Here is a 25,357-nt window from a genome sequence, read left to right as displayed (position 1 = left end):
CTCCATGTTGTTATGCAACCGCAGTGTTTGCCTCTTTACCTGTACTATCTGCCAGGTCCTTTCTCACTTCGCTGTGTATACAGACCTTCCTTTCCCTCGATACAAATCCAACTCATATTTATCAACACAGCCTTGGGGGAAGGAGAGTAACCCCATCATGACACTCAGGCACTTCACAAGCTCTCTAGCAACACTGTCTCGGCACAACATATCCACCACATTCCCAAATTACCGTGACTAAATCGGGGAAGTAGAGCAGGTCTACGGAGTGTCCCTCCACTACCGCGCCAGAAAAGAGGCTAGGTCGATATATCCTGGTGGCACAGGTCAATTCTACACCAGGTGTAGGTACAAATTACATATACTTTTCGCTTTTCTGCAAGCATCCAAAGGTCCAGACGAAGCACAATGCATGAGGCATTATTGCCATGAAGGCCATGGTCTGGCCACACAGTCATCACCCCATATAACCAGATGAAGTAAGCGAACTTATCTCCCGAGCCCTGAATGTCAGCACTGCAAGCTGTAAGCTGCACGTAAGACATTATACCGTCCCTGTCGTTCCTGAGCCAAGCAAGCGCTCATTCACCGTATTCCTGAATCGGCGAGACAACCTTCCCTGTACCCAGTAACCATTAAAATGGCTCGCCTGTTATTCCCCCGACAATCAGGTCCACACGAGCCGCACCGCAGCATATCCGATGAGATCCTTCAAGAAATCAGGGTGTCGAAAATATTCCATCCAATGAAAGCCCAAGAACCTGATGCATTTTCCCCGACGCCAAGAAAAAACTTAACCGAAACCCCTCTGGCCAAGTTCTTTCAGCTGCTCTTTAGCTGCAGCTAAAAGGAGTTGTCCTCGAGCCTACGGAGTCTCGACTGGTTATTGAAGGATGTGATTGGAGACGCTGACTCCGCTCCTGCAGGTGCAGTTGTGGACTAAAATAGTCTTGACTAGGATGGGCGTGGTGTATAAAAAGAAACCATTCTGCGCTTCCGGATGTTTCAAATAAACATTTTATTTCAGCTTACTCCGTATTTCTAATATTAATCCTGATTTTCACTCGTTTTTACCAACTACAGCAAGATGAAATTCCTCGCCGCGTGCTTGACGCTCATTGGCGTCTGGCCCTGGACAGTGAATGCACTCCCCAGGGCTGAAGATCTCACAGTCCTTGCCTACAGAGCCGTACGTGCAACAACACGAAGTCATGGTCAAACCCGCTAATGTTTCATAGTGGGACTTTCGTTTCCTCAGCGAGGCACCACCTGTGTGCAACAGCTCCGTGAACAATATCGAATACTCCATTCTTCACTACTCTGGCGCACAACGGCGTGACTGTCAGGTATTGAATCTTGCGCAATTCAACTCGACAACCGTCAAGAGTATCTCGTGGAAGAGCCCGTCGGACACGAACCGATATGACCTTTGCATGTTCAGCTCGCCTGATTGTTCCGGTGGGGGAGATGCCTTGCTGGGGAGCATTAGCAATGGGTGGGATGTGTGCTATTTGTACAATGGGTTCGAGTCATGGAGTATTATTCCAAACGGGGAGGCATGTGTTCCAGATGCGGGTGATGATGAAGGTGGGGAGGAATAGATGGGTTGGATCTGGCAATCGCAAAAAAATTGATATTGGATGTTAAATATGGTGTGTATCGAACAAATGTTTATATGGTTGGAAATGGTAGAGTACAGGAGATGAATGTCATCTTCCCAAGTTAAATATATGGCTTATTGCATGTTCTCACTGAAAGGGCACCGAAGGAATTTCCTAGGTGAAGAATTGTTAAGCATATGTGTGTTTGATATTGAAGAGTGGAGTGTAATAGTGGAGTAAAGGGCCTTGAATAGCCACTGGAAGCTCGATAGAACTTCTAATCTCTGAGACTTTACACCGAAAGCCGAAGTGTTCCATGCTATCAGGCCTGGAGTATGGCCGGAGCGAGGCCCGACTACCCGGAGTGGCAAGCGAAGGGTATGAAAAGAGATCCTAATAGCTCGAAAGAAGCGCAACCTCAGTCCCTACTTGACGACATCATTTCCCGACATCGCGCTGCAACTCTCGAACAGCAGAATCAAGAACAAACCTCGCATACCCACGATGTAACCTCAAAGTCCAAGCTGGAATGATTTTCTGTTTTTCCAACCCTCCCTCTGCATCTACAAGCTCGTAATCATGCGCAGTTGAGAACCGCACCTCAACAAACATCCCCTCTCCATTCACCTGGAACGGCTCAGAAACACTCATCTCATGTCTTAGAGACGACATCAAGCGCCAAGGGTACCCCCACCGCGCAATCTTCTCAAAGAACTCGCGGGGTTCGTCCGGCAACTTCGACGAGACAAGTAGTCCATTACTATCTGCGTCAGCGGCGGGGAGCCGCTGCACTTGGAAGATACCATTCAGCAGAACGCGCGGTGCACCAGTAGTTTTATCCGGCGAGAATCCGCCCTTTGAGTTGCCTGTATCGCACGGTGTGAAGCGGAAATTCCCGAGGAGTCCGAAGAGAGAACCCTCGGTTCGTAGGATCTTGGTTCCAATGACAGATCTAGCCCAGGCATACTCAAGCTCTGTTTGTGTTGGTGTCTTTGGGTTTGGAACCCGTGCTTCGAGGGCTTGTAGCGGTATTTGTGCTGCGTAGATGTCGGTATATGCGCAGCGCTGAGTGTCTGGGTTCTGTGGTTTACGGAGGGCTCTACTACCCGCTGCGAGAGGAAGTGCTGGGTACTTTCCTTCCAGATGGTTGAGTCCACGATGGATGCTGTAGCCAGCTATGCCGGTAACGGCGGTTGTGTAGCCTAGTAGGCGGATGGAGCTTCTGGGCATAGCAGTGAGTGTAGTGTTTAGGTCAAATAGAGAACTCCACGTAGATTTGGAATAAAGAACGGGGGGCTTGGGGTTGCTAACTACTTTGGGCACATCGTCTGATGCGCTTGGGGGCCAAAGAAAATGCTGGCCCAACATAACATCTGTTATTACATACTAACACTTGCATCTCAATATGTCAAACACCATAATTAAAAGAGAAAACGTAGTTAGTATATAATAATACGAATTCAAAAGAATATAACCGTGCTATCGATGTGACATAGTAGACATCCATAACTACAATATCCAAAGCCTATATGGCAATAAGTAACAACTCGAGTGGCTAAATGCTGTTGGGCCAGAACCAGGGATTCATTACATTTACCAATACCAGAGATAACAGAGATGTTGATCAACCCGAGGGAATAGGCAAGAATACAATCATTCAAGTCGTCGAGGTTGACTTTTGTAAACCTCATCTAGGTATAGATTTGGAGTTATTTTGGAACCCCGCCAGAAAGGTTATCACTCGAAAGCTTCTTAACTGTATGTGAATCTTTTTACCTATACCATATGTAAAATTGCCAATATCCATATCATCAGTTGGGCTAGACTATTCAGCAAAGAAATCTCTCTTCAAGCAAGAGGCGGAAGGCATTTCCGGTCGAAGTAAATAGCCTTGATCTATACATGCAACGATAATTTAGTCTACTTACGATCTATCCATATCTAACCAAACATACCATACCATACTACATAGCTATGACTATATAACAAAGCTATTAATTATTAAATAATAGACAACCCAACCCTATCAAACCCTTGTTAGTACCTCCATAGACTTCTATGGATCGCCGGATCGCCCCCGCCGACCCGCAATCTTTTTTTTTCTCCGACCAACCTTGAGCTCACACTTCACAACAACCCTACAATCAAACCTCAAGTCAATAATAGTTAATACTTAGGTATTCCATACCAATGACATCAACCCACACAGACTCCTCCTCCGCCCAATCTGCTCCACCCTCCCCAGCAACAACAATGTCCCAAGACTACCCCGCAGTCGACAACGACAACGCCAACTCCCTCGACGACATCTTCGGCTCCTCCCCGCCGCACGAAAGAACTCTTACCGCACCCCTCCCATCAACAGTCAACCCACTGACCCAATCAACCGAACCCTCTGACCTCCCCAGCCTCCGGCGCCAACACGTCACAGCAGGCTACCGCGACGGCACGTCCGCCTCCAAGGGCGCGCACGTGCAAGAAGGCTTCGACGGAGGATTCCCCGTCGGCGCGCAGCTGGGTATGCGTGCCGGTACCGTACTGGGTATTATGGAGGGATTGCTACGCGGGTTCGAGGAGCGGAGTGGACCGGGTGTTGTGAAGAAGCCGGTTGTGCGGGCGGGTCTTTCTGCTGCTGGAACTACGGGAACGGATGGCGGTGGCAATACTGAAATTGGGGAATTGCGAAAGCAAAAGAGGGAGCAGCTCCGAGTGCTATATGAAGCTGCGGTTAAGGAGCTGGATGTGCAGGCTGTTTTTGCTGGGGCTGATGGTGGCGCGGCGGAGGTTGCGCCCAGAGCTGAGGATGGGGAAGAGGAGCGGGCGGAGAAGCAGCTTGGACGGAAGGGGGATGTTGTTATTTCGAAGTGGGAGGGGAGGGTTGATGTTCCAAGGTGGGAGGAGAATATGGAGGCTTTGGAGATGAAGGAGAAAGAGAGGGTGGAAGAGGAGAGCAAGGGCAAGGGCAAGGGCAAGGGCGAGGCCCAGGGCCAGGCTGTGGAGCACAGTTGAAGTTGTCTTGGATTTATGCAGACATGCTTTCGGCTTGCACTATGTGTTTGTCATTGATACAACACAGTGCTGTACTTTGTCCGAGGATCTACAAAACAATGCCCCGCCGGAAACTGGGACGGAGGAAGGAAAAGGTCTCCTCTCGTCTTGCAGGTGCGAATGCAGGATGAAGTTCCTGCAGAGATGGACCGGATGTCTCTCGGGGTGTCCGCTGCTCGTTCCCCGCTGCAGGGCAGGGTCTATCCCTGCCGCGGTGATGCGAGTATCCAAATACTTGGAACATGCTCCGCTGCCACTGCAAGGTTGATGCAGCGGACAGGCGGGGCGGAAGGCAGGTCCGGACTGTCTATCCTCGGCTGTTTGGGATAGACTAGTTGTGTTTCTCTGAGACACACCGACGCTGGGGTTTCTGCACACTACTGTAGGCACGGGTGTCGGTTGCCATGGTGGTGGTGCGGGTTGGAACCGGTGCCCGATTTTGGCCTCCTGTGATTTCAGAGACATTTGCTATACTTTGAGCATAGCCAACACCTCCATTATATTTGTATTCTACAAATAGAACTGAATTTGTCACATCACAAAAAGCAAGCAAATGGCGCCTGTCTGTCAAACACGAGGAAACGACAAGTCATATGTCACTCAATTTAGCCCTACGCGTCAAGCCTATAATATGTATGGAGTAGTCATCACACAAAACAAAAGTACAGAAAAACAGCAAAAAGGTCTAGACATCCCAATGCCAGATCGAGCACCCTACAGCCCCACATCACGAACTCCGATAGATCTGAAACCCGCCAGGATAGCGGGTCTCGGGGACGCAATGGGCGCACATCCGGTGGATCAACCACCTTGCGTGTGAGGCCGCGGAAGAGCCCCGGCACAGGGAGAAGGAGATTTCTTTGGTCGGTCCAAATAAACCCCCTGTCTAGCGCTACCTGTCAAAGTGGCGATTGGGGCGATCGACCGGTTGATTGGAGTTGTATTGAATAGAGAGAATGGACGTGTGATATCAGATTGGCGGGTTCAGGATTGAGGGGAAGACGGGGATGGCGCTGGTTGACTATCGGGCGAATTAGATTAGTAGATTTGATTTAAGCTTGTATACTTGTATGACACAAGGAGTAGAATAGATAAAAAGGATATAGTTTGAGTCTTCCGAGCCGAGGTCTCGGACAATGAAGCTCTTGGCTCTTGGCGAACGTTGAGGGGCCCATGCAAGGGATGAGTCTTATCCTCCCATCTGGATCTGTGTACTCTGTACAATATACTTAAGAACTGACAGTGCAGCTGTTAGTGAGATAGTATTTGAGTAAGAAGAATTCGGTGTGAAATCAGTGAGAGGTGTATATTGGGCGTAATTGTCGGTCAGTGGGTGTTAGTTGGCATGTGCCATCTCAAGCCCTAAGTACTCAAATATCAACGCCTCGACATGTCGATCCAAGACCATCCCACATCCCCGGCCAGTGGATCCCCGCCCGCGGTCCCCGGTGCAACCGTTGTGGGGAACGTACGAATGACTGCGCATCGACAATTCGATAGGTAACCCGCGGATTCGTGTTCTCAGGCTAGCGGACCCGAGATCCAGGATTCGATTATGTCGCTAGATGTTAGTTTTCTGAAACGGCTGCAAGAGGACAACTGTGAATTTGGAATGATCATGACGCACTACATACGTGGCCAGTTCAAGTTCAGCCATGCATGTTCTTGCGACGAGTGAGCTGTTACAAGGCAGAAGTCAAAAACTGCTAGTTAGCTGAGGTGTTAGTTTGCCCTGGCTGAGGGGAAGGTTTGATGACTCCCTTCACCCTTGTTGGTGGTCCAGGGCTTCCGGGCTGTGTAATTTGGTCCCCGTGCGTGGTGGCGTAGGGCTATGATGCCTTTCCCACCAAGGTAGAGGGGAGGAGCCGTTGTTACATAGTCTTCATTACTCGGTCGGATGGAGGGTTCATGGAGGCTGCGGTAGCATCCAAGATACCTTTGAGGATCGTCTGAGATCCGCGGTGCAGCATTCCGCAAAACGGGCCCATCTCCTAGGCAACGAAGTAACAAAGGATCATTCATGCTCCAGGTAAAATGTGATGGTTTCTAATTTTGACTACGTAGAAAGTATGAATGAGGTAGTGAGGCAATTTTTGATGAATGTAAAACTCCAGAATGCAGATTTTGGGTCATAGAAAGAAACACAGACCACCGAAGGCGCCGTATTCCTCTATTTTGTAATTATAGATAACAGGTTGAATAAGAAAAAAAATGGTTGTCGCAGCAGTGATAGCAAGACATGATTCAGTCAGACATATATGAAGACCGTTGATAGTAACTTCGTAATAAAACAGGAGCGATGGTAATACAGCACGCGAAATAGCGCAATCAAGACAGGAAGAAAGCCAATGCAAAGAGATGACAAGTAGGAAAATTAAAGATAGTTAGCTCGAGGGTATCGAGTCATGAGTCGGTAGTCATAGTCTGTGTAGCAGACATGATATTCGTTGCGTGGCGCGAGATAGCGCAATAGAGAACGTCTTTGAGCGCGTCTGTGTCCAGCCACAATCGGGTCTGGAGATTCATTATTTTTATTTGTGTGCGGGAAGCAGAATCGGAGTTTTGCGTAAGTGAGTGGACGTGTTCGTAATCATCGAGACACATTGGAGACATGAAGACAAGTGATATGAAATCGTTGGAGGGATCGTTGGTAAAGTCGGTATGTTGTAGCATGTTTTCGTCCGTTAAAATTGAACCCAGAGAACCGGAACGCCGAGTGGAAATGCATCAGATGGTGGTAACATTAGTCTTCTTGTGAGACTTTGGGGGTTTCTGGCAGTTTAATGAACGTAAGGAGTTCATGAAACGCTCGAAGAAGGGCCTTTGCTCGCGAGCTCCAGTAATGGGGGCTTGGGAGTACTGGTCGTAACAGAATGCGGTCAACTTCTCCTTTTCACCCTTGTCGGAACTAGAGTTTGAAGTGGGGTATTCGGGGGATTCGGAGCGCTGGCGACGTCTGAACTGGGCTTGGAAGGCGGCAGCTGCGGAGCGGTCAACGTCTGAGCTGTTGATACTGCTGTTCTTGCGGGAACGAGGAGGGCGAGTCAGAGAGGTGGAGGAAGGAGCCACAAGGCGCAATGTGTGCAGCGCATTGTTGGACCGGACAGCGTCCTTGCTAGTGCTGGGGCGGTCCATGCTGGGACGGAAAGCTTCGGGGATAGGCTCTCCGAGGATATCCTCTGGCATACATGGGAATTGCTCAAAGGCCTGGCCGTCAAGCATAGTTTGGTGCAGTCTGGGCTGGGACTTGGCGGCACGGAGCTTAGCACGACTGCGAACCTTGCGCAGCGTGTCGATGGGCCGGCGAGACATGGATTTACGACCAGCAGACTCAGAGTCGGAGTCAGACTCCCAAACAGACTGCTCGCAGAAAGCATCGATAGTAGAGATAGAAGGCCGCTCCATGGAGGTTGCGGTCCACTGGCGGGAGATTGGTGGGGAGCTAGCCACAGGGCTAGGAACGGGACTAGGGCAGTCGTTGGCGGGGATGAAGAGAGGGTGGTCGAAGTGAGTCATGTGAGGTTCCATGGTGACGGGGTTGATCAGGGACGGAGGGGATATCATGGAAGGGTCCAGGGGAGGGCGGGTTCCAGGGCTGGATTGCTTGCGACGAGATGCGCTGGGGGAGCTCGCCGTACGCGACAGGTTGAGGACGGCAGGAGGCTGCTTCCTACGGCGGGACCGCGAGGAGCAGGATCCTGTGACATCCTCGTAGCCCATGGTGATGGTTGTAGTAGAGTCGTTTGAGTGTTGGAAGCAAGGTGTAGTAGGACGGGTATCAGCCGAGGTGAGAGGAGGCACCGGCGGGGGAGGTGGAGGGGGAAGAGAGTATGTAGGTGGTGTAGATGCAGGGAGATAGAAGCGACGACGAGGCTCAACCTGGACCTCGTTTGCGTGTTTGTATAGCTGCTGAGTGGCCTCGAGCACGGCGTCGGGGCAGCTGGGTGAATCGTAGGAAGAAGAGAATGAGCTGCTTGGTGTTAAGTCGGGAGTGGTGCTGTCTGTTTGAACGGAGCTGAATGAGACCTGGCTGCTGTGCAGCGGACTGTGCTCCTCCGTGGAGGAAGTGTATCGGTGGAATCTCAAGCTGTTCTCCAACTCGACCTGTGCAAGTGTGGAGCGATCTGGTCCGGGGTATTGTAGTGGGTTGCCAATGTCCTTGTTGTGGTTCAAGGACAGGGTGTAGTATTGGTTTGCGTCTTCAAAGCTATCATTGCGCATGTCCGATGTGTAAGGATTCCAAGATGGCGTAGCGGCCAATGATTCTTCGAGGTAGAATGGATCGAGGTTTGACTCTTCAAGGACCTTTGGGCCAGCCGGGTAGTAGGATGATCCTCGCTTTGCAGGTGAGGGCGATGGGTAACAAATGGTTGTCTCTGATCTATTCCGATCTTGATACAACACGTCCAACTCGCCTGGACAATAAAGACCTCTTTGATCCATGGGACTGTGAGCTCGAGTAAGATAAAAGAGAAGGAATCACGAGTAAGCAAGATCGCAAGGATCTAAGCACAGCACAATGGATCGAAGAGAGGAGAATTGTCACAGGAGAGAAAGAGATGGAATGAGGAATGAAATGGCCGAAGTGGAGGCCAGGGTGAAGGGGATATGTTTATACCAAAAATAACCTCGAGGACCTAGAAGCCCTACAATGACCCGGTGGCTCAGCCCGAAAAAAATAGATGCATGCCAATGCACAATGTAAACAACAGAAGCACAGACGATCATGACCTATCTGACCTTGCATGGTCCCCTTCCGTAGGGATGGGGTTGCAGCAAGGACCCTTCGATTGGGTCCCCCAGCAAGGGCGCGCGGAACTCGATCCGTACAATAGCTCTGAGAAACATCCCGAGGCATACAATGTGGATTGTATCTGTGTCCCCATGTTCTTGTGTTCTTTTGTGTTCTTGTGCTATTGTGCTTCCTGCGTGTCTGTGATCTGTGCTATGTGCTATGGAAGCCAAGGGAGTGACACGAGGTATTCGTATCACCAGATCTCACTCCAACATTTGAAATAGGCTTCAGCCTGTCAGAAAAAAAACACTTCAAAGAGAAAATAATCCTACATCTGCACTCTGCAGAAGTCCTGTGCAGAGGGCTGGGATGGAAAATGTGAGATATCAGAGACAGTCTGCGGAGTTCCCGGGATCCGCCACTAATGCTGCCGATCACCGTGATCTATTTGGCCAATTGCTCTGTCACTTTGTGGCTGTACTTTAGCACTCGGAGCACTTTGTACTTTGTACTTTCGGTACTTTTTAGGTCTTTGCTCGGTCAACTGTGTTGCACATTCTTCGTATTCCTAGCAACGTTAAAATTCGAGCCTCACAGTTCGATGCCACAACGTTCCATCTCGGAAATTGTTCTTGTAGCACCTACGTCATGGGATTATTTGATTTTATTTTTGTTTTTCCTTCTTCTTGCTTTTCAGTAGTGGCTGGCTAGATACCTTTAATGCTTTTTCCTATAGTGACATCACGTCTTCTTGTACCTTTGCAGGGTCGAAGGGAGAGGAGTTATACTTACTCCTTGTGTTCCTAGTTTTCCTATCTCTCCTAGTTTTGCCTTGAGTTTATAATAAGGCTATACGGAGTACCTACATTGACTTCAGTCGGATCAATCATCCTAACTTTCCGTAATATAGAGGCGATGGTCGGACACCCAAACAGCCGGGCTTATACCCTGACAGTGGACAGATCACAAATGTTGTGCATCTGTTACTCTAACATTGTGCTGCCATTGGTTAATCGAAGAACTCTTTTTTGGATTTATTTCTGATCCGACCATCCAACTTCACTTGAAACCTACTAATGTATCGTGTGTGCTGGATCCAAATCCAGATATCGCTCCATCTCATGGGTTTCCAGTCTCATATTGTATACACCCGAAATTGCTATCATTCTATATTCTCGCAAATTTACAAACCCTCCAGCAGGCCCGAATAGGCCAAAACAAAACAAATCAGAGACATATGCTCAGCTAAGCCAATAAACCCCACATTCCATCAAAAAGTGTGACTTGCATGCATCCCGCTATACGTACAGCCGAAGTGCAGCCATCCCGCCCATGTATAAGTATCGACGCATCCCCCAGTAGTACCCCTGATCTGCAGGCCCCAATACCTCTCTATCGTCCAGTTCATGCACTGTGCGCGATCTCTGAGCGATTGACTCGCCGCGGAAGCATCCTCTGCAGAAACCCTCGCCTCCCGTCCTCCCGGTCACATTCTTGTCGTTAGATGTTGAGTGCAGACACATAGAGTTTCGAATAGATTTATTCACAGTGGACTAGCAGCATCTCGAGTGCACCATAACTCCATCTATCGAGTTCTAGCTCCAGAAGGGATTTTCCCAGGAGAAATGGAACAACAATCCAGGACATCCACAATTCCTCGATAGAACAAACTCCTCGATCAAGGACCTCATCTCATCTAAGATGAGAACCAGAATCAAATTTAAATATCGACGATGATCATCAAAATCCAATATCCCAGATTCAAAGACCTAGAACAGATCCCTACCCGAAGGAACCCAACTCCCCAATCCCCGGAAGTGTCTCGCAAAACATATATCCACAATTGGCCAATAATCCCAATCCCAAGAACCTGGAACAAGGAAAAACTGAAACACCCCCGATCCCAAACCCCCCAAGCTCCCGAGCCAAGCTGCAGACTGCAAGGCATGCTTGAAACCTACCTCAATACTGGGATTTTGGAGAGTTTGCGGGTTTCGTATTCGTGCGTCCGCGGCGGTGCGGGAAGACCTTCCCCGGGCCGACTGAGGTATCGAATTTTCCGATTCCGGGATGGCCCTTGCTGTCCTTTTGCTCCTGGGGTCTAGGCCTTGGGCAGGGGGGTGTTAATATTAGTGAGGTTGTAGTGCTTCTGGGGCGCTCGTGTTTGTTTTGAGTGTCTCGTTGCGGTCTCGGTGGGGTCTTGTATTGGGGGACTCCTGGCTTTAGGTATTGGATTCGGGGATAGCTAGGGGTTTGTGCGAGCTATATTGCATACATGTATTGGTGTCTGGGTAATTAGGTCTAATTTTGTAGGGGGGACTTCGGAATGTCCCAAAATATTGCTTCGGCATTAGCACCGGGGCAGGGAGCCTTCGGTGCGGCCGAGAACGGCTTTCCCGAGAGATGCCCATGGTCCACTTCTGGTTGATCTAGACAGGTCAAAAGAGATGTTTATTTGCATTTGGAGATAGCTTCTATGCTTAATTGGATATGCAATTGAGCCAATGGAGTCTACGAGATGCGCAAAGATCTCATTTAAAAGGCTATAGTTAGGTGAAACTATTCCGTAGGACACTCGTACTATATACTGGCTCTTGGTTTCATCTAAGAGGTTTTGTATTATAGATTTTCAGGGTTGAACAGACACTAAGTACCCGCTAGACCTTCGAAGCAAGAATTGCAAGAATTGCCAAAATTCCACCAAATAAATATTTCGAAGCCAGTTGACTTCTTCATTTTTAACCAAGTCCCTCAACAAGTCAAAAAGTCACTCAGGGTTTGGCCCAAGTGGCCCACTTTGTATGGTGATTTTGTCGTGCACGGACCAGCCCCATACAAAAATTGTCCCCCGGAGCAATTTCTAGCCACTTTAACTGTTGTGTGCACTTTTATCACCAAAATGGGGTCGGTGGGTATGTGTAGAGACAATGTTCACTTGTCTTCGTATCTTTCATGTCACACTGACCCCCTCTCTGGCTGTGATAGTTGCTGCCATGCGCCGCACTTCAGATCACCCACTACAACGGTACTACCCGGGACCCAGAATCCCCTGATCCTCCCCCTGTAATCTCCTCCCCGTGCAGTGTTACGGGTCCCTTCGGGGGCTTCCGCGACGCCCGGCCTGGATTTTATGGGCGCATCCGCTGTGATGATCGAAGCCGGGGGTCTTTTGGGTCGCCATCCCAGCAATTTCTAGTGTTAAAGGGGTCCAGAGCCATCCATTTGTAGTCACGGTTTTGCTGAATCTTTGTAGTTAAAATTTGTTCAGCATTAGGTTTGAATTTTGATGTACCTGAATAATCCGCTTTTACCCTTCCATGGTTGGTTGAGAACCTCGGGACTTGGGACCTCTTTTCGCTTTGTCATCGCGCTCGGGAACACCCAGGACTGAAGGCGATGTCATTGCGGGGGAGATGCGGAACAGTGCCATGTATATCCATAGATGGACTCGATATAACTATCGTATTAAAAGTAGAAGGATGGAATAATAAGTTTTAGTTATGTAGTTATGTAGGTATTTAGTTATTCAACAAATCGAAACCAATGTTGATCAGAAGACCTCTTTCCATGGTTGCCAACCGTGGGGGAAAGTAGTTCGTTCCAAACAACCTTGGAATAACCACGAACCAGTGGATCAGATGGAGACGAACCAAAATATTATGAAGATAGTCGACTGGAAATAATAGAATACAAACAGAAATTAATCATACGAAATAGCATGGTGAGTCTCCAAGTGTTGAAGCCATCAATATATATTTGAACTACCTACATCTTATGCCAGAATATATATATATATTGTTGCCCGACATCGACTACACCAGTATGATCTGCCAACGCATCAGGATATATTTAGTTGGATTCTATTCTTGTTAGCCTTGAATGTCAACCATGGCACGATGAAATTAAATTTGCTAGTTCATTAGGTTCCCCTGTAGCCCTAGAGACCGTCTCCTATCTTTGGACTTCTTACTCTGTACACTACAATATACGCATACACATGCACATACACATGTTCTAAAAATTGCATAGCTTTGGACTATTCGATTCCGCACTATTTACGGAGTACTACCTACATACTATAGCGCCGGTCCGTGCGACCGGTACAGGTGCAGCTAATTATTGAGGTATTGCTTCCCCCCAAATTGGTTAAATTGGTTGCGCAGCGACGTTATGATCTGGGCGCGTGACATTGAAATATTGAAGATCTGACATACTACCGATGAAGTATCGAGGTCATCTACCTAGGTAGTGCGTAATAACCTTGGAAAAAACCAAAAAAGCAAAGGGACGAAGAAAGCCTTAACTTGGCTTGATTAGGGCAGGAACCGCGCTGGCATTCCTGCCTTAGGAGAACGTGGATTACCCTTCAACTTCTCAGCTTCCAAGGTTCAATATTCTTCTTCATCTCTTCACATTTGAATTTGAATTTGAATCCGGGCAGCCGGACTTTGAGGGTTGGCGCTTCATCCCCGAGACACGTTTGGTGTGCTGCAGCTACAGACAGCTGCGGCAACCCCCAGCCATCTCAATTAACCAGCCACCTCGCACTCCCACCCTTTCTCGTCCTTTCACATCTCCTGATTTCGAATTGCTTCTGTTTTTCTCCCAATTGCATTATATTGTGCGTTGAGCATTGATTTGTACAGCCGTTGGGGCTGTCAACATTCCAACTCGGAGCGATCGGTCATTTTGCGATCGCGATTCTTGAGAGCTATCCGCTGCTTCGATCAGTGACGCAACACTCAAATTGTCGTCCAATCCACAATTTTACCGACCATTCTTAGAGGTGTCTCGACATACTCGAAAAGCGTCTGACGAAGCCCACGACTCTTACGACCCATCAACGTTAACGACCTTTGCGCGGCAACGCCAGCCGACTGTGCAACGACCTTCTTCTGCTTCAGCTGATTCGCAATTCAGACCCCCGAGCGCTTCTGACTCTCAGCGCCCCTTACGTCGTATCCCTCGCCAGAGAGAGGTCAGCCAATCACTCCACCGTCGAGCCGTCTCTTCACGCGCCGCGGTCTCACACCCCAATCGACCTCAGTCGGCGCGTACAACCCCGGCCTCTGTACAACACCCCCCAGCCAGTGGCATCGCACACCTACGTCCGGCCCTTTCCGAAGCGGAGACCGACGACAACGGGTCAACCATCGACGACCCGTACCAGCTCCTCAATACCTCATATTGGCCGCAGCGAACCACCGGAGTCTCCTCGCGCACCGCATCGGCAATCCTTTTCGCCCTCGAGGAAGCTATCCGTGGACCGCTGCAGCTCTCCACCGACTGGGACGAGGTGAATGCTTCTATGTCAGACATGGTAGGCGTCGCTGGCCCCGCTGGGCCTGTGGGCAATAGCCGTGTTCAAAATGGTGGAACCCGTGTACCCCAGAACCCCATCTCAGGGACATCGCAGCCACCGAGTGGGATGAGGACACCTACGGATATAATGAGACAACGCCGGGATCGGGAGGCTCGCCGCAAGGCGGAACAAGAAGCCCGAGAGCGGGAACAAGAGGAATTGGAACGACAACAGTTGGAGCAAGAACAAGCTCAAGCTGAGGCGCAGGCCCAGAAACAGGCACATGCCCAAGCCCAAGCTCAACAGTACGCCGCTGGCGTTGCCGCTGAAAATGCCTCCCAATCAAGAATTAGAGCCCCACGACCATCAAGGGGCCCCGAAGGACAGCCCCAAGCCATGCCTGTCGCTTCAGGGCCACCATCTGGTTACCGACCAGCAGCAGATAATGCGCCGAGTACCCGACCTTCAGAATACCAGACCGCACCACAGACTGCTACGACGGGACAAGTGGCTAACCAGCCACGGCCGACACAAGCAACTGGCCAACAGACTCAACACGGTCGGTCGCAAAGTGCAGCAGAAATTGGAGGTCAACCCAGACCGAGTGGGTTCTCTAAATCCGCCCAGGCCCTACCTACAGGACAACCTGGTGCTCCCCAAGCCCTTCAGCAGCCGAAACGAGTAGGGTTTCCGCATGCATTCGAGCGTTGGGAAACGCTGTCTTCACACTGGGAGGGCCTCACCAGCTATTGGATGCGCAAGCTGGAACAAAACAATGACGATCTAGAGCGTGATCCGCTGAGCCAACAATTGGCTCGACAGATCACAGACTTGTCTGCCGCGGGTGCCAACTTGTTCCATGCGGTGGTTGAACTGCAACGTCTACGAGCCTCCTCAGAGCGCAAGTTCCAGCGCTGGTTTTTCGACACCCGTGCTGAGCAAGAACGCTCAAAGGAAGTGCAGGCTGACCTGGACCGCCAGCTCAAAGAAGAGCGACAAGGGCGAGCCGATGCCTTTTCTGCCGCCCAGCAATCCGAAAAGGACAAAATTAAGGCCGAGGAACTGCTGAAAGAGATGCGCCGTGAACTCCAAATCTCCAAGGAGGAGGCACGTCGTGCCTGGGAGGAGCTTGGCCGTCGTGAACAAGAAGAGCGCGACCGAACCAACTCCCTACGCAATGGAGAGCCCACGCTCGTCGGAGGTGTTCAGGTTGTGCCTATGGTTTCTGGTCTCCCTAGTCGTCACACCACGCGCCCACAGACTCGCGAGGGCCCATATCCCGGCGGCCCGACGGCCACAACCACGGGTGCCGACGCGTATCATGGCAAGTCCGCAGGAAGCGCTGGCGGACAATATTATGAAGATGACCCGCCTATGTCTCCCGCCGGATCCGACCCTTTCATTGAACCCAAAAAGGTTGACCCACCTACCTCAAAAGCCCCATACCCGCGTCCATTATACGAACATGAAAATACAAGCGTGCCATACCCGGGCCCCGCCACTTCAGAACCCGACGCGCGCTCCTACGTCGGTAGCAGTGAAGCGGGCGACGACGAATATGCTCACTACCCTCACGACCCGCATGGCAACTCCCTAAGCTACCCACCTGGCCCTCCCTCAGAGGGAAGCGAGGAGTATGAGCACTCCCTGCCTGAGGGTCACTACATGCCCGAGGGTGCCTACACCTCTGCTGGCTCTTCCGCCCCTCCGCCTGCGCCCACCTCCGCTGCGGATTACAGTGGTTCCGGATGGGGCCCTGGCACTGGGTGGGAGTCCGTGACTCCGCGCCATCGTCACCCCACGCGTCTGAGCGATGTCCTTGAGGAAGATGAGCCGAGTCGTACGAATCCCAGCCGTGCTAGTCTTGCGAGCCGTAGCCAGGCCAGTCGGAGTATCCTTTAATTGACCTTATTTTCCTTGTGATGTGTCCTATCTGGGATCAAGGATTTTAACGCTGGATTTTGCTCCCTGGGCTGTTTGATGCATGCATGGAGAAGTTGGGAGAGGCACTTCTATATTTATATCGAATGTGCTATTTCTATATTGACTTTTCCGAAGCAGTCTTATTCTTATTGGCTAGTTTCTCTGTTGTTTGTGCTTTGCCTGTCTTTTCCTTGCCTGTCTTTGTAAATTTGGCGTTTAATTCCCCCAATCCCCCATATTGCAGTTTTTCTTGTTTTTCTTGTTTCCTTTGTGATTTAGTTTTGCTTTCAACGGCGATAATACTTAATTGCCCACCCGCTTTTCTACGTAGTACTATAGGGAGGTATTTATCCTTCTACAAGTTATCCATCTCTAATAGAACGGAGATAATCAAAATCACTTTCATACATCAAACAATTTGATAAAGCGCAGTATTTTCACCACACCCAAACCGATTAACCACCACCCAGTCTGACCAACGGCCCGACCAGACATGATGACCAGTATGAGAATGGCCTTATTCACCATCCTTAACTAAATGACTTCCCCCTTCCACCTCAACGCAATGAGAGTCAAGATCCCCTCACTCCGCAGTCCGCTCCTCCTGACCATCATTCGCATTAGCACCACCACCTTCATTCCCCCGATTCCTCCTCACACCTCTCCGATTCCTCATATGCGCAAGCGAATCCCGAGTCTTCTCAGCCCAATCCTTAAGACAGTCCGGACACCTCCAACACCAAATCAAGATCTCCCTCGTAGTCAGCGCATCCTCAAGCGAATCATGTCCCTCATCACCCCCCTGAGTCTTAATCCCAATCAACTCCTCCGCAAGAGTCTCCAGTCCCCAGATCCGCGGCAAAGTCATGTTGGACGAAACATTGCGAAAAACCGCCTCAGACGTAATCACAGACGTATCCACAATCCGACCATGAATCAAACTCAATGTCCGTAGATCATGTTGAAGAGCATGTCCAATGAGAACGGTATCACGATTCAAGAATTTCCGCAATGCGCCACGCGCATCGGCATTAGAGACAAATACATTACCCTCTGCGATCGCGGTGTCCATTTTCTCCTGCGTGATTCCGCTAACGGGTGTCAACCAGTTCGTCACTGGTGCTGTTGGTGTCACGTAGCTGTTTATCAGGATTTCGCCGGTGAGGAAGTCGATTGCGGCGATGAAGGCTAGTTCGCTGGTGCAGACTGTTGTTTCGATCATTTCGCAGTCTAAGACTATTGCCTTTCGGTGTGTTGAATTTGGGTTTGTGGGGCGCGGGTCGATGTGGTGCTGGTGTGGTTCGCCTTGGTTTACGCAGGATTTTGTGTTGATGGTTCTTGGGGCGTTGTAGCCTTGGGAGTATAGGAGTTGGCGGGAGTGGCATTTTGCTAGGAGGGATCTGATGATGAGGGTTTGTTCGAGGGGTTCGAGGTCGGTCCACCGGTGTGGCATTGTGCCGTAGACAAGGCTGAAGGTTGGGTCTGTTGGTGGGGGTGGGATGAAGAGGTCAGGTGTTGTTGGGTTTGTTGCTGGGATTGAGGTTGTTGCTCTGTCGGTTTCGTTTGCTTCTGCGGCGATGGAGTCGTTGGCGGATAGTTGCAGTGAGGAGTTGGATGATTGTTCCGTTTGGTCTGAGATATGCACGGCGGACTGAGAGGGTTGTGGAGGATGAGATATTGCCTTTGCTTGTTCGTAGTGACAAACTAGGAATTGAAAGGGTTTTTGTAGAGACTGAGTAACCTTCTCTGCTTCTTGAGGGACCTGCAGTGGGAGCCGAGAGAGTTCCAGGGGAGGGCCTAATTCCAGAGACTGAGAGCTTCGTGAAAAAGACTGAGAGACTTGCTCTGCTTGTTGAATGGCTCGGTCTGGGGACTTAGTGTCTTCTAGGGACCGAGGAATATCCGCGTATTGAGAGTCCTGCACTAAGAGATGAGAGTTCTGTAGAGATTGCGAGCCTAGTTGGAGGAAATGTGAGACTTCCTTTGCTTGCTGAGAGTCATGAATAGGGGATTGAGAGTACTGCTCTGAGGAGTTTGAGTCCCGTGCAGGGGGGTCTACAGCCCGGAAGACGTGGTCTTCATGCTGAGACTGTTGATGCTGAGGCTCTTGATTAAGGAACTGAGAGTTCCAGAGCCCTTGTGGAGACTGATGATTCTCTTCTGGTAACTCCGGCACCTGCAGCGGGGGCTGATAGACCTGTACCTTGTTCTTTCTGCGACGAGGATGTGTTTGATAGGTCGGGGTTGGTGTCTGATAGGATTCAGCAGGTGGCTGGTAAAACCCTGCTGGGGATCCAGGGACTCCCACTGATTGGAAGACTTTAGATGCTTGAGAGAATCCCACTGGGACTTGAGTAACCCGTCCTGTTGGTTGGAAGGCTTGAGAAGGCGCCTGAAAGCCGCGGGAAGGCTTTTGATAGGCTTCTATCGGGACTTGAGGGACGTTCACTGGTCGTGGAGGGAGTGGATGTATTTGACGGACCTGATGTTGTGGATGAAAAACAGGTCTGTGTGGTGATCGGAAGACTTGAGCGGGTGCTGGATGGCTCTGCTCATCTTCTTGATGGACCCGAGCGGATGACTGACCGGGCTGCATGGTTGATTGTCGGATTTGGGCTGGTGACTTCCGGGTCTCAGTGGATGGTTGGCGGGCATGGGTGGTTGATGGACGGGGCTGTGCAGGCTGTGGACGAAGCTGCATCGTTGGCAGTTGAGTCGACGATGTATCCTCTGATGCAGGCATGGAGACACTTCGGATTACAGGCCTGAATTTGCCTTTCTTTTTCTGCTTGTGTTTCTTCTTGTACTTGGGTTTGTAATTGACTTTGCCGTGTATCTCGCTTTTGTGCCTAGCTAGGTCATCCCTACATGCATAGAGTGCATCGCATTTATGACATGCAAAGATGTTGTGCTCATCCTGAATATGATCACTAAACGCCTGCTCTGACCTGAACTTCCGGTATTTGCAGACAGGACATGGAATTTTGATTCCTTGAGGCGGTTGGCTGTCGGGCTGACCATCCTTGGGACTTTTGCCATCCATGGTTGGTGGGTTGATGGGTCGTACGATCGTACCCTTAGTGTGTCCGGTTGTTGGAATATGTAAGATGAAAGAAGGTAAGATGGGAGATTGTCGACCACAAACGCGTTTAAATGTGTTTGATACCGCAGCTACGCGCCACCCAACAAACCAGGTACCATGTGTGCCATCTACATTATCAGTATAAAAGAAATGTTTAGCTAATGTACGGTTCTAGTTACTTGGGCGTTACTTAGACGTTAAAGCAGGCACCATGGCTAATATGCATACTATATGTAAAATTATACCACGCGTGTAGCTAATGTGCTAGTTCCCGTCACTTGGATGTTACTTCGACGTTACTTAGGCGTTAAAGCAGGTGCTATAGCTGCTATATATACTATCTATAAATATATACTACGAGTATAGCTAATATACTAGTTCCCGTCACTTAGACATTATTCGACGTTATTTAGGCGTTAAAGTAGGTGCTGTAGCTGCTATATATGCTATCTATAAAATATACTACGAGCGTAGCTAATATGCTGGTTCCCGTCACTCGGAAGTTACCTTGACGTTGCCTTGACGTTACCTAGGCGTTGCCTAGGCGTTAAAGCGGGTGCCATACGCCTCATAAATGATACGATACTTCCATGGGCTATAATATAGTTGGTTACAGCTAGCACCCTCTTTAATAGGACACTAGAGCAATACCTCGATTGGCTATGATGTGGAAGCAACGAAAAGAGACTCAGTCAAACAATTGATGTTGCGTTTACATATTTGAGGCTTGGTGCGCGCACGTCACTACGCTAGACAGGGCAATCAAGCCAACAACGACCTTATATAGCCATCAACTGCCTAGCCCACCTTTCTCTAAGGTTTCATTGGGACATCCCTCTGTTATATATGGAAGTTTCATTAAAGACAGCCTAATTATGTTATTTATTATGAGGATTAATTTGAAATATATAAAAATGTTGAGTTGGGTCATGGCCCGGAGTCGTGGTCTCGCTCCTTTATTTTGAAGGTGACAGTCGCACTTTCCTCGTGAAGAGGCAGTCTCTCGATTGCTATTTAAGATCCCATTTAGTCCTCTTCTGATATCTTTAACAATTCCACCAATAACCGTCCGCTAAAGGTGAAACTCCAGAGCCAATGACCCAGATTTATGATGAATGACAAAGCTAACAAAGGATAATTGTATCTTTTTAGTATCCATCAATCACCACATACAAATTATTAAGCACAAGCACCCTCTTGGATGCCGCCGCAAAATTAGATACTCCTCTGCCTTAGGCCCCAACCGTGCTCTCTTGGAAAAGCCGAGAAGAGGAAAGTGGCGAACTTCGGGAAGACATAGGGGTAGAAAAGCTCTCGTCAATCATCTCTGGGGATTTGCCAAACTAGTGGTACGCTATTCCAGTTGCGTGGTTTAGTAATTCGACAGTACTCTAACTATGATGCAGAAGTGAGTCAGCCATAAGCTCGGCATCTTGAACTGGGTACGCACATCGGGATTGGTGATGTGATTAAGTTCGCCAATTCAACAGTGTAGCTCTTCTAGCCATTGAAGATGTTCCAAGGCCCAGACAAGCGTGGCCACTTGCTGGATCCTCCGCTCACGTACCTATGCGAGGTGCTCTAGCTCTTCATCTCCCATTGATCTAATGGGTTGGGAGCCTAGTTGCTTACAAGCACGCCTGCAACGCTTCGATAAACATACCATAGCCCTAAGAGATGAACCTGCTTGCCCCATCCGGGAGATTGGCGATAAAACAAAAGGCTAACTAGCATTTGTTGCTTGTCACAGAATATCTTTCATCGCCATACGCAAAGATAAACCTTCGGATACGGTCGTAAACGTGAATTATAACCCTCCAACCGATTCCGTCCTATACAAAGATGAGAAGCCAAAATAGCAGATTGTGATTGTAGATAATATCCCCCATCTCCATGTGTAGACCGTGGGGCTCCGCTACTCTCATTTAACCCAGGATGTCCACAGTAGCGTCTTCAACATCCTAATCGAGACACCTTTCCACCCCCGAGTGCAAGCTCAGCTGCCCTTACTTGGTCAGCCGTGTCGGCTGATAGCCCCGCAACCATGAACTGGGCTCACGCTCGCACGCTGCAATTCAAAGCTTTGCTAAAGGTAAGACCCACAACTCCCTGTTCCTGTCACCGAGGCTGACACAGTGACTGTTAGAGTGCTATAGTCTCACCTGCTCACATCTTACTTCAACCCACTCACGCCCTGGTCCACTTTCGTGTTTGCGGTGGTAAATGGGTCACCCCCATCCTGGATGTTGCTGGACTGACAGCCACTACTAGCCTCTATTCGAGATGTCCGCCTCCATGGCCTCGGCCGTGACCTTCCTCATCGCTGCCAAAAACGTGCTCCTGGGGGTCTTGGAGGCTATCATAGTCGCCAAGGAGATACTCGACAAGGTGAAGGAGGCCGCCGAGGACGCCGAGGACGTGGCTACGGTCCGTATACTTTGCCATCTTGCTGTGTCTCCAAAGCTCAACCGGTCCCCCAGGGGCTCCCCATCAAGTGTTCTCTTGGCCAAGGTCTCTCGTTTCACCGAGCGCGCGATGATCACTAATTTAACCTCCTGGTCACAGACCAGCGAGGACACGTCAGCCTCCCTGCGTACGAATCGCATTGCTGTGACCTGGACCCACGCCAATACAGGCCCTCACCAATACAGGCCCTCGCCAATACGGGACCCGAGCCGGTCACGCAGCTGCGAATTTGTGTTTATGGAGGTTCCGATACGGCTCCATCTTCTGTGATGTTCAGCAACTCCATGGGTTTTACGAAGCGCTCGGTGCCTTGATTTTTAACAATGCGAACTGGACCTACTACTCCCACAAATCGTATGTTACACATATATCCCGCGGGTAAAGTCCGTGGTAAACCGAAGACTGATCAAAACTAGTTGTCTTGTAAGTTGAAACCTCTTAATATCGACACGCTCGAAGCTGCCAACATGACCAACCTGGGTACTCTGACATCGAAAATGGATGCACTAGAGCCAAGACCTTCTCAATGTTTAGTGTACAGCCTAATCAAGTTTATAGTCTTCAATTGACTCGCAATGTTAGATTTCAAATATCAGATGTCATTTGAGGCTTCGAGTTGTACTAAATTCCATAACTAGTAGTTTACATTGAGACCAAGGAAGAAGAATATATAATGAAACATAGAAGACGGTGTCATATTTCAGGGAATCCGGGATCAGATGGAGTAATAGCAGCATTAAAAATAAGCGAAAAGACTACATATGGAGTCCCATTAGATCTTGACATTGAAGAATGTCGCAGACAGCGAAACTGTCGAATTGTAAAGTCTCATACATTCAAGCGTTTCTTCGCGGTTTCTACAAACATATTCCGTTACACAGGATCACCTATAATCCCACCTGCCATAAGAATGATACCTCGGTCCACCCATGGTGTGGCGTATCGGCAAATGGGTAGAACCTAGAGATAACAGAAACCCAATTAAATAGTACTATTGGTTTCTAACGGCACTATCTTCGTTTTGAAGTCCTTGATAACAAGCTTTGATTTCATCAGACATATCACAATCATACGGGATATAGAGTACATGATAAGTTGCAACGCTATTATGATCTCGGCATAGGTTTTAGGGTATATAGTAGACGCTTACTGTAGTAGAAGGTGGAGTTCTTTAGTAAAATCCGTGTTTCAGTTGGTAGAATCTACTGGACATATTTACCGGAACACTACACCCAGATGGATCATTGCCCCTGGGCGGTCATAAAACCATCTGAATTTACCGCTGGCATTCATATATAATCCCCAACTCTGGCACTGCCAAACCTCCCTTTCTATTTATGTTTCATTATCATCATATACAAATCAGGAACTAGCTGAATCTCACTTCTCCCTTTGTTTTAACTTGGTCTTATATAATATATTACTTCCTGGGACTATCTCTATATATATGGAAAATACGGACTTGCTTCATGGGCGAGGCTATACCAGAAGAGGGTTTGGAACCTTGCTCTCTCCTTTGGAAGGTGACAATCGCGCCTTCCTCGTGATGGTGTGCTGTCTTGCAGGAATCCCTATTTAATCTCGCAAGCAATTTGCCGTTGCAAGGTTTCTTCTGCAACTACCATACCTTCCCACACCTAACGACCTCCACAACCCCCAAAGGTACGATCATCTACTCCATGATCAGGATCTATGATGAAGCAAGGAACTAACGATGGGGTTGTTCTTCAGGTTAAACCCACCAGCATACCTAAAGTTTGGACAGAGAATCATCCCAGAGCCAGATACCAACCAAGTGAGCTACAGCACTTGCACAATGCGCGGTTCCCAACCACACCCCAGACAGATCCACCCACGGCACGTTCCGCGGGCGAAGCGCCGAACGTCCTTAGAGTGTGGCGTTTCTAAGCCGCTAGACCAGTTCCAGAATAATTACTGGCCTGGACCCCTAACGGTAGCGTATCTCGACTGCCGTCAATAGACGACTACTCAGGCTTTTGATCATCTCAAACGTCAACCTGAACTTCCGCCGGTCCGATTGATACCAGCAATGATGAGAGCACTGGAGGATCGAATTTTGCTATTACTGGGCGGATTGATTGGACTGCAACCCAACAGAATGCAGATCATTGGACGGAGGAACGGGTATGTAGGAATATTGCGCAAGGAACGGAATGGAGAAACAACGAACAATAAGATGCGAACAACTCCAAATTACTCCATAACGTATTTTGTGAACAACACCCTCTGACTTACCAATGAACCACAACTTATGCCTTCTGTATGTTCTATGCCCGTAATTAATCGGGCATTCATATTACAAGGGAACTATTGGGTAGGCCCCGTTATGTACTTCCGGAGGTAAGAGATACATCGTCCTCATGAGAACGTGGTTTCTTGTAGGAATTAATATTTCAGATCCTGTCAAACAATCATCCTTCTTCAACCTTCCAAATTCTGCTTCCACCTCCAAACCAAAACTTACGATTATTTCGTCCATGACCAAGATTTAAAAGGAAATACGGAGCGAAAGGTTGCCGGCTTAACTTGACCACTTCTACTCCTATTTCCACTTAGGGGCGCGATTTCTTGGGACCAGATGATAAAGTGAGACACCACCCGGCTCTGTCCCTGGATCCCCTACCCCCCGATTCCCAGCTCCCATCTCGCCAACCTGCTGCGGATACCAAGTTAACATAATTGGAACAGTGGCCAACAATCGACAAGTGCCGTCACTAGATGACGAGCACATTGGTATTCTAACGGAGCTACGAGTGTGTGCTATCGAGCGAGAAGAAGCTCACCACCGCATCGTGGAGGAGGCGCGTGTCATACTAGGCGTCACTGCAGGAACATTTGGACAGCTCGACGAAAGGATGGATTTTGGCTAACTTTGCCTGAACCGCTCGTGGAAGACATCGTCTAGAGACATCTTCGAATGACATCAATCTGCCCTGACCTTTTAGTAAGGCCATCCTTCCATGACCAATCTCTCAAAAGCGATTGTCCTATCAGATGTGGCTTAGTACTAACTTATGGATTCTATCAGTTTAACTTTGATATTGGTTAAGCCTCACTTGCTTTGTGATTTGCGTTTGAAAGTGACAAGTGAAAATTACTCCTTCCTCGCGAAAATGCGCTTTCTCATAGGGAGTGCCATTAAACCTCAGCTTTCAAACAGCCGTGTTCTACTTTCGTGA

General features: G+C 49.2%; 9 protein-coding genes across 9 annotated transcripts; 4 read left to right on the top strand and 5 right to left on the bottom strand.

The window, feature by feature from the left end:
- Positions 1-1,087: 1,087 nt before the first annotated feature.
- Positions 1,088-1,601, top strand: N7455_007958 (uncharacterized protein; the record flags this gene model as incomplete). The annotated part of the gene is made up of 2 exons (XM_040955568.2): positions 1,088-1,189; positions 1,239-1,601. 2 exons carry the CDS (start codon positions 1,088-1,090, stop codon positions 1,599-1,601), a joined length of 465 nt encoding a protein of 154 aa, XP_040813888.2.
- A 438-nt stretch (positions 1,602-2,039) lies between these two features.
- N7455_007957 (uncharacterized protein) lies at positions 2,040-2,831 on the bottom strand (the record flags this gene model as incomplete). The annotated part of the gene is made up of 1 exon (XM_040955594.2): positions 2,040-2,831. The coding sequence occupies one exon, from the start codon at positions 2,829-2,831 to the stop codon at positions 2,040-2,042; it is 792 nt and encodes a 263-aa protein (XP_040813980.2).
- Positions 2,832-3,791: 960 nt separating this feature from the next.
- On the top strand, positions 3,792-4,610 carry N7455_007956 (Yae1 family protein; the record flags this gene model as incomplete). The annotated part of the gene is made up of 1 exon (XM_040955654.2): positions 3,792-4,610. One exon carries the CDS (start codon positions 3,792-3,794, stop codon positions 4,608-4,610), a length of 819 nt encoding a protein of 272 aa, XP_040814003.2.
- Positions 4,611-7,052: 2,442 nt separating this feature from the next.
- Positions 7,053-7,322, bottom strand: N7455_007955 (uncharacterized protein; the record flags this gene model as incomplete). The annotated part of the gene is made up of 1 exon (XM_065605782.1): positions 7,053-7,322. The coding sequence occupies one exon, from the start codon at positions 7,320-7,322 to the stop codon at positions 7,053-7,055; it is 270 nt and encodes an 89-aa protein (XP_065460731.1).
- A 54-nt stretch (positions 7,323-7,376) lies between these two features.
- Positions 7,377-9,092, bottom strand: N7455_007954 (uncharacterized protein; the record flags this gene model as incomplete). The annotated part of the gene is made up of 1 exon (XM_040955706.2): positions 7,377-9,092. The coding sequence occupies one exon, from the start codon at positions 9,090-9,092 to the stop codon at positions 7,377-7,379; it is 1,716 nt and encodes a 571-aa protein (XP_040813900.2).
- Positions 9,093-12,469: 3,377 nt separating this feature from the next.
- On the bottom strand, positions 12,470-12,787 carry N7455_007953 (uncharacterized protein; the record flags this gene model as incomplete). Its single annotated transcript, XM_065605781.1, has 2 exons — positions 12,470-12,629; positions 12,696-12,787. 2 exons carry the CDS (start codon positions 12,785-12,787, stop codon positions 12,470-12,472), a joined length of 252 nt encoding a protein of 83 aa, XP_065460730.1.
- Positions 12,788-13,102: 315 nt separating this feature from the next.
- On the top strand, positions 13,103-16,588 carry N7455_007952 (uncharacterized protein; the record flags this gene model as incomplete). The annotated part of the gene is made up of 2 exons (XM_065605780.1): positions 13,103-13,105; positions 14,096-16,588. The coding sequence occupies 2 exons, from the start codon at positions 13,103-13,105 to the stop codon at positions 16,586-16,588; spliced, it is 2,496 nt and encodes an 831-aa protein (XP_065460729.1).
- A 604-nt stretch (positions 16,589-17,192) lies between these two features.
- On the bottom strand, positions 17,193-19,310 carry N7455_007951 (3'-5' exonuclease; the record flags this gene model as incomplete). Its single annotated transcript, XM_040955615.2, has 1 exon — positions 17,193-19,310. One exon carries the CDS (start codon positions 19,308-19,310, stop codon positions 17,193-17,195), a length of 2,118 nt encoding a protein of 705 aa, XP_040813879.2.
- Positions 19,311-21,974: 2,664 nt separating this feature from the next.
- On the top strand, positions 21,975-22,427 carry N7455_007950 (uncharacterized protein; the record flags this gene model as incomplete). The annotated part of the gene is made up of 1 exon (XM_040955675.2): positions 21,975-22,427. The coding sequence occupies one exon, from the start codon at positions 21,975-21,977 to the stop codon at positions 22,425-22,427; it is 453 nt and encodes a 150-aa protein (XP_040813992.2).
- Between the last annotated feature and the right edge of the window lie 2,930 nt (positions 22,428-25,357).

This window comes from Penicillium solitum (assembly GCF_028829755.1).
Source record: "Penicillium solitum strain IBT 25940 chromosome Unknown utg000005l_segment0_segment0, whole genome shotgun sequence".
Taxonomy (NCBI): domain Eukaryota; kingdom Fungi; phylum Ascomycota; class Eurotiomycetes; order Eurotiales; family Aspergillaceae; genus Penicillium; species Penicillium solitum.
The sequence above is the reverse complement of the archived record's forward strand: the minus strand, read 5'-3'. Positions and strand labels throughout refer to the sequence as shown.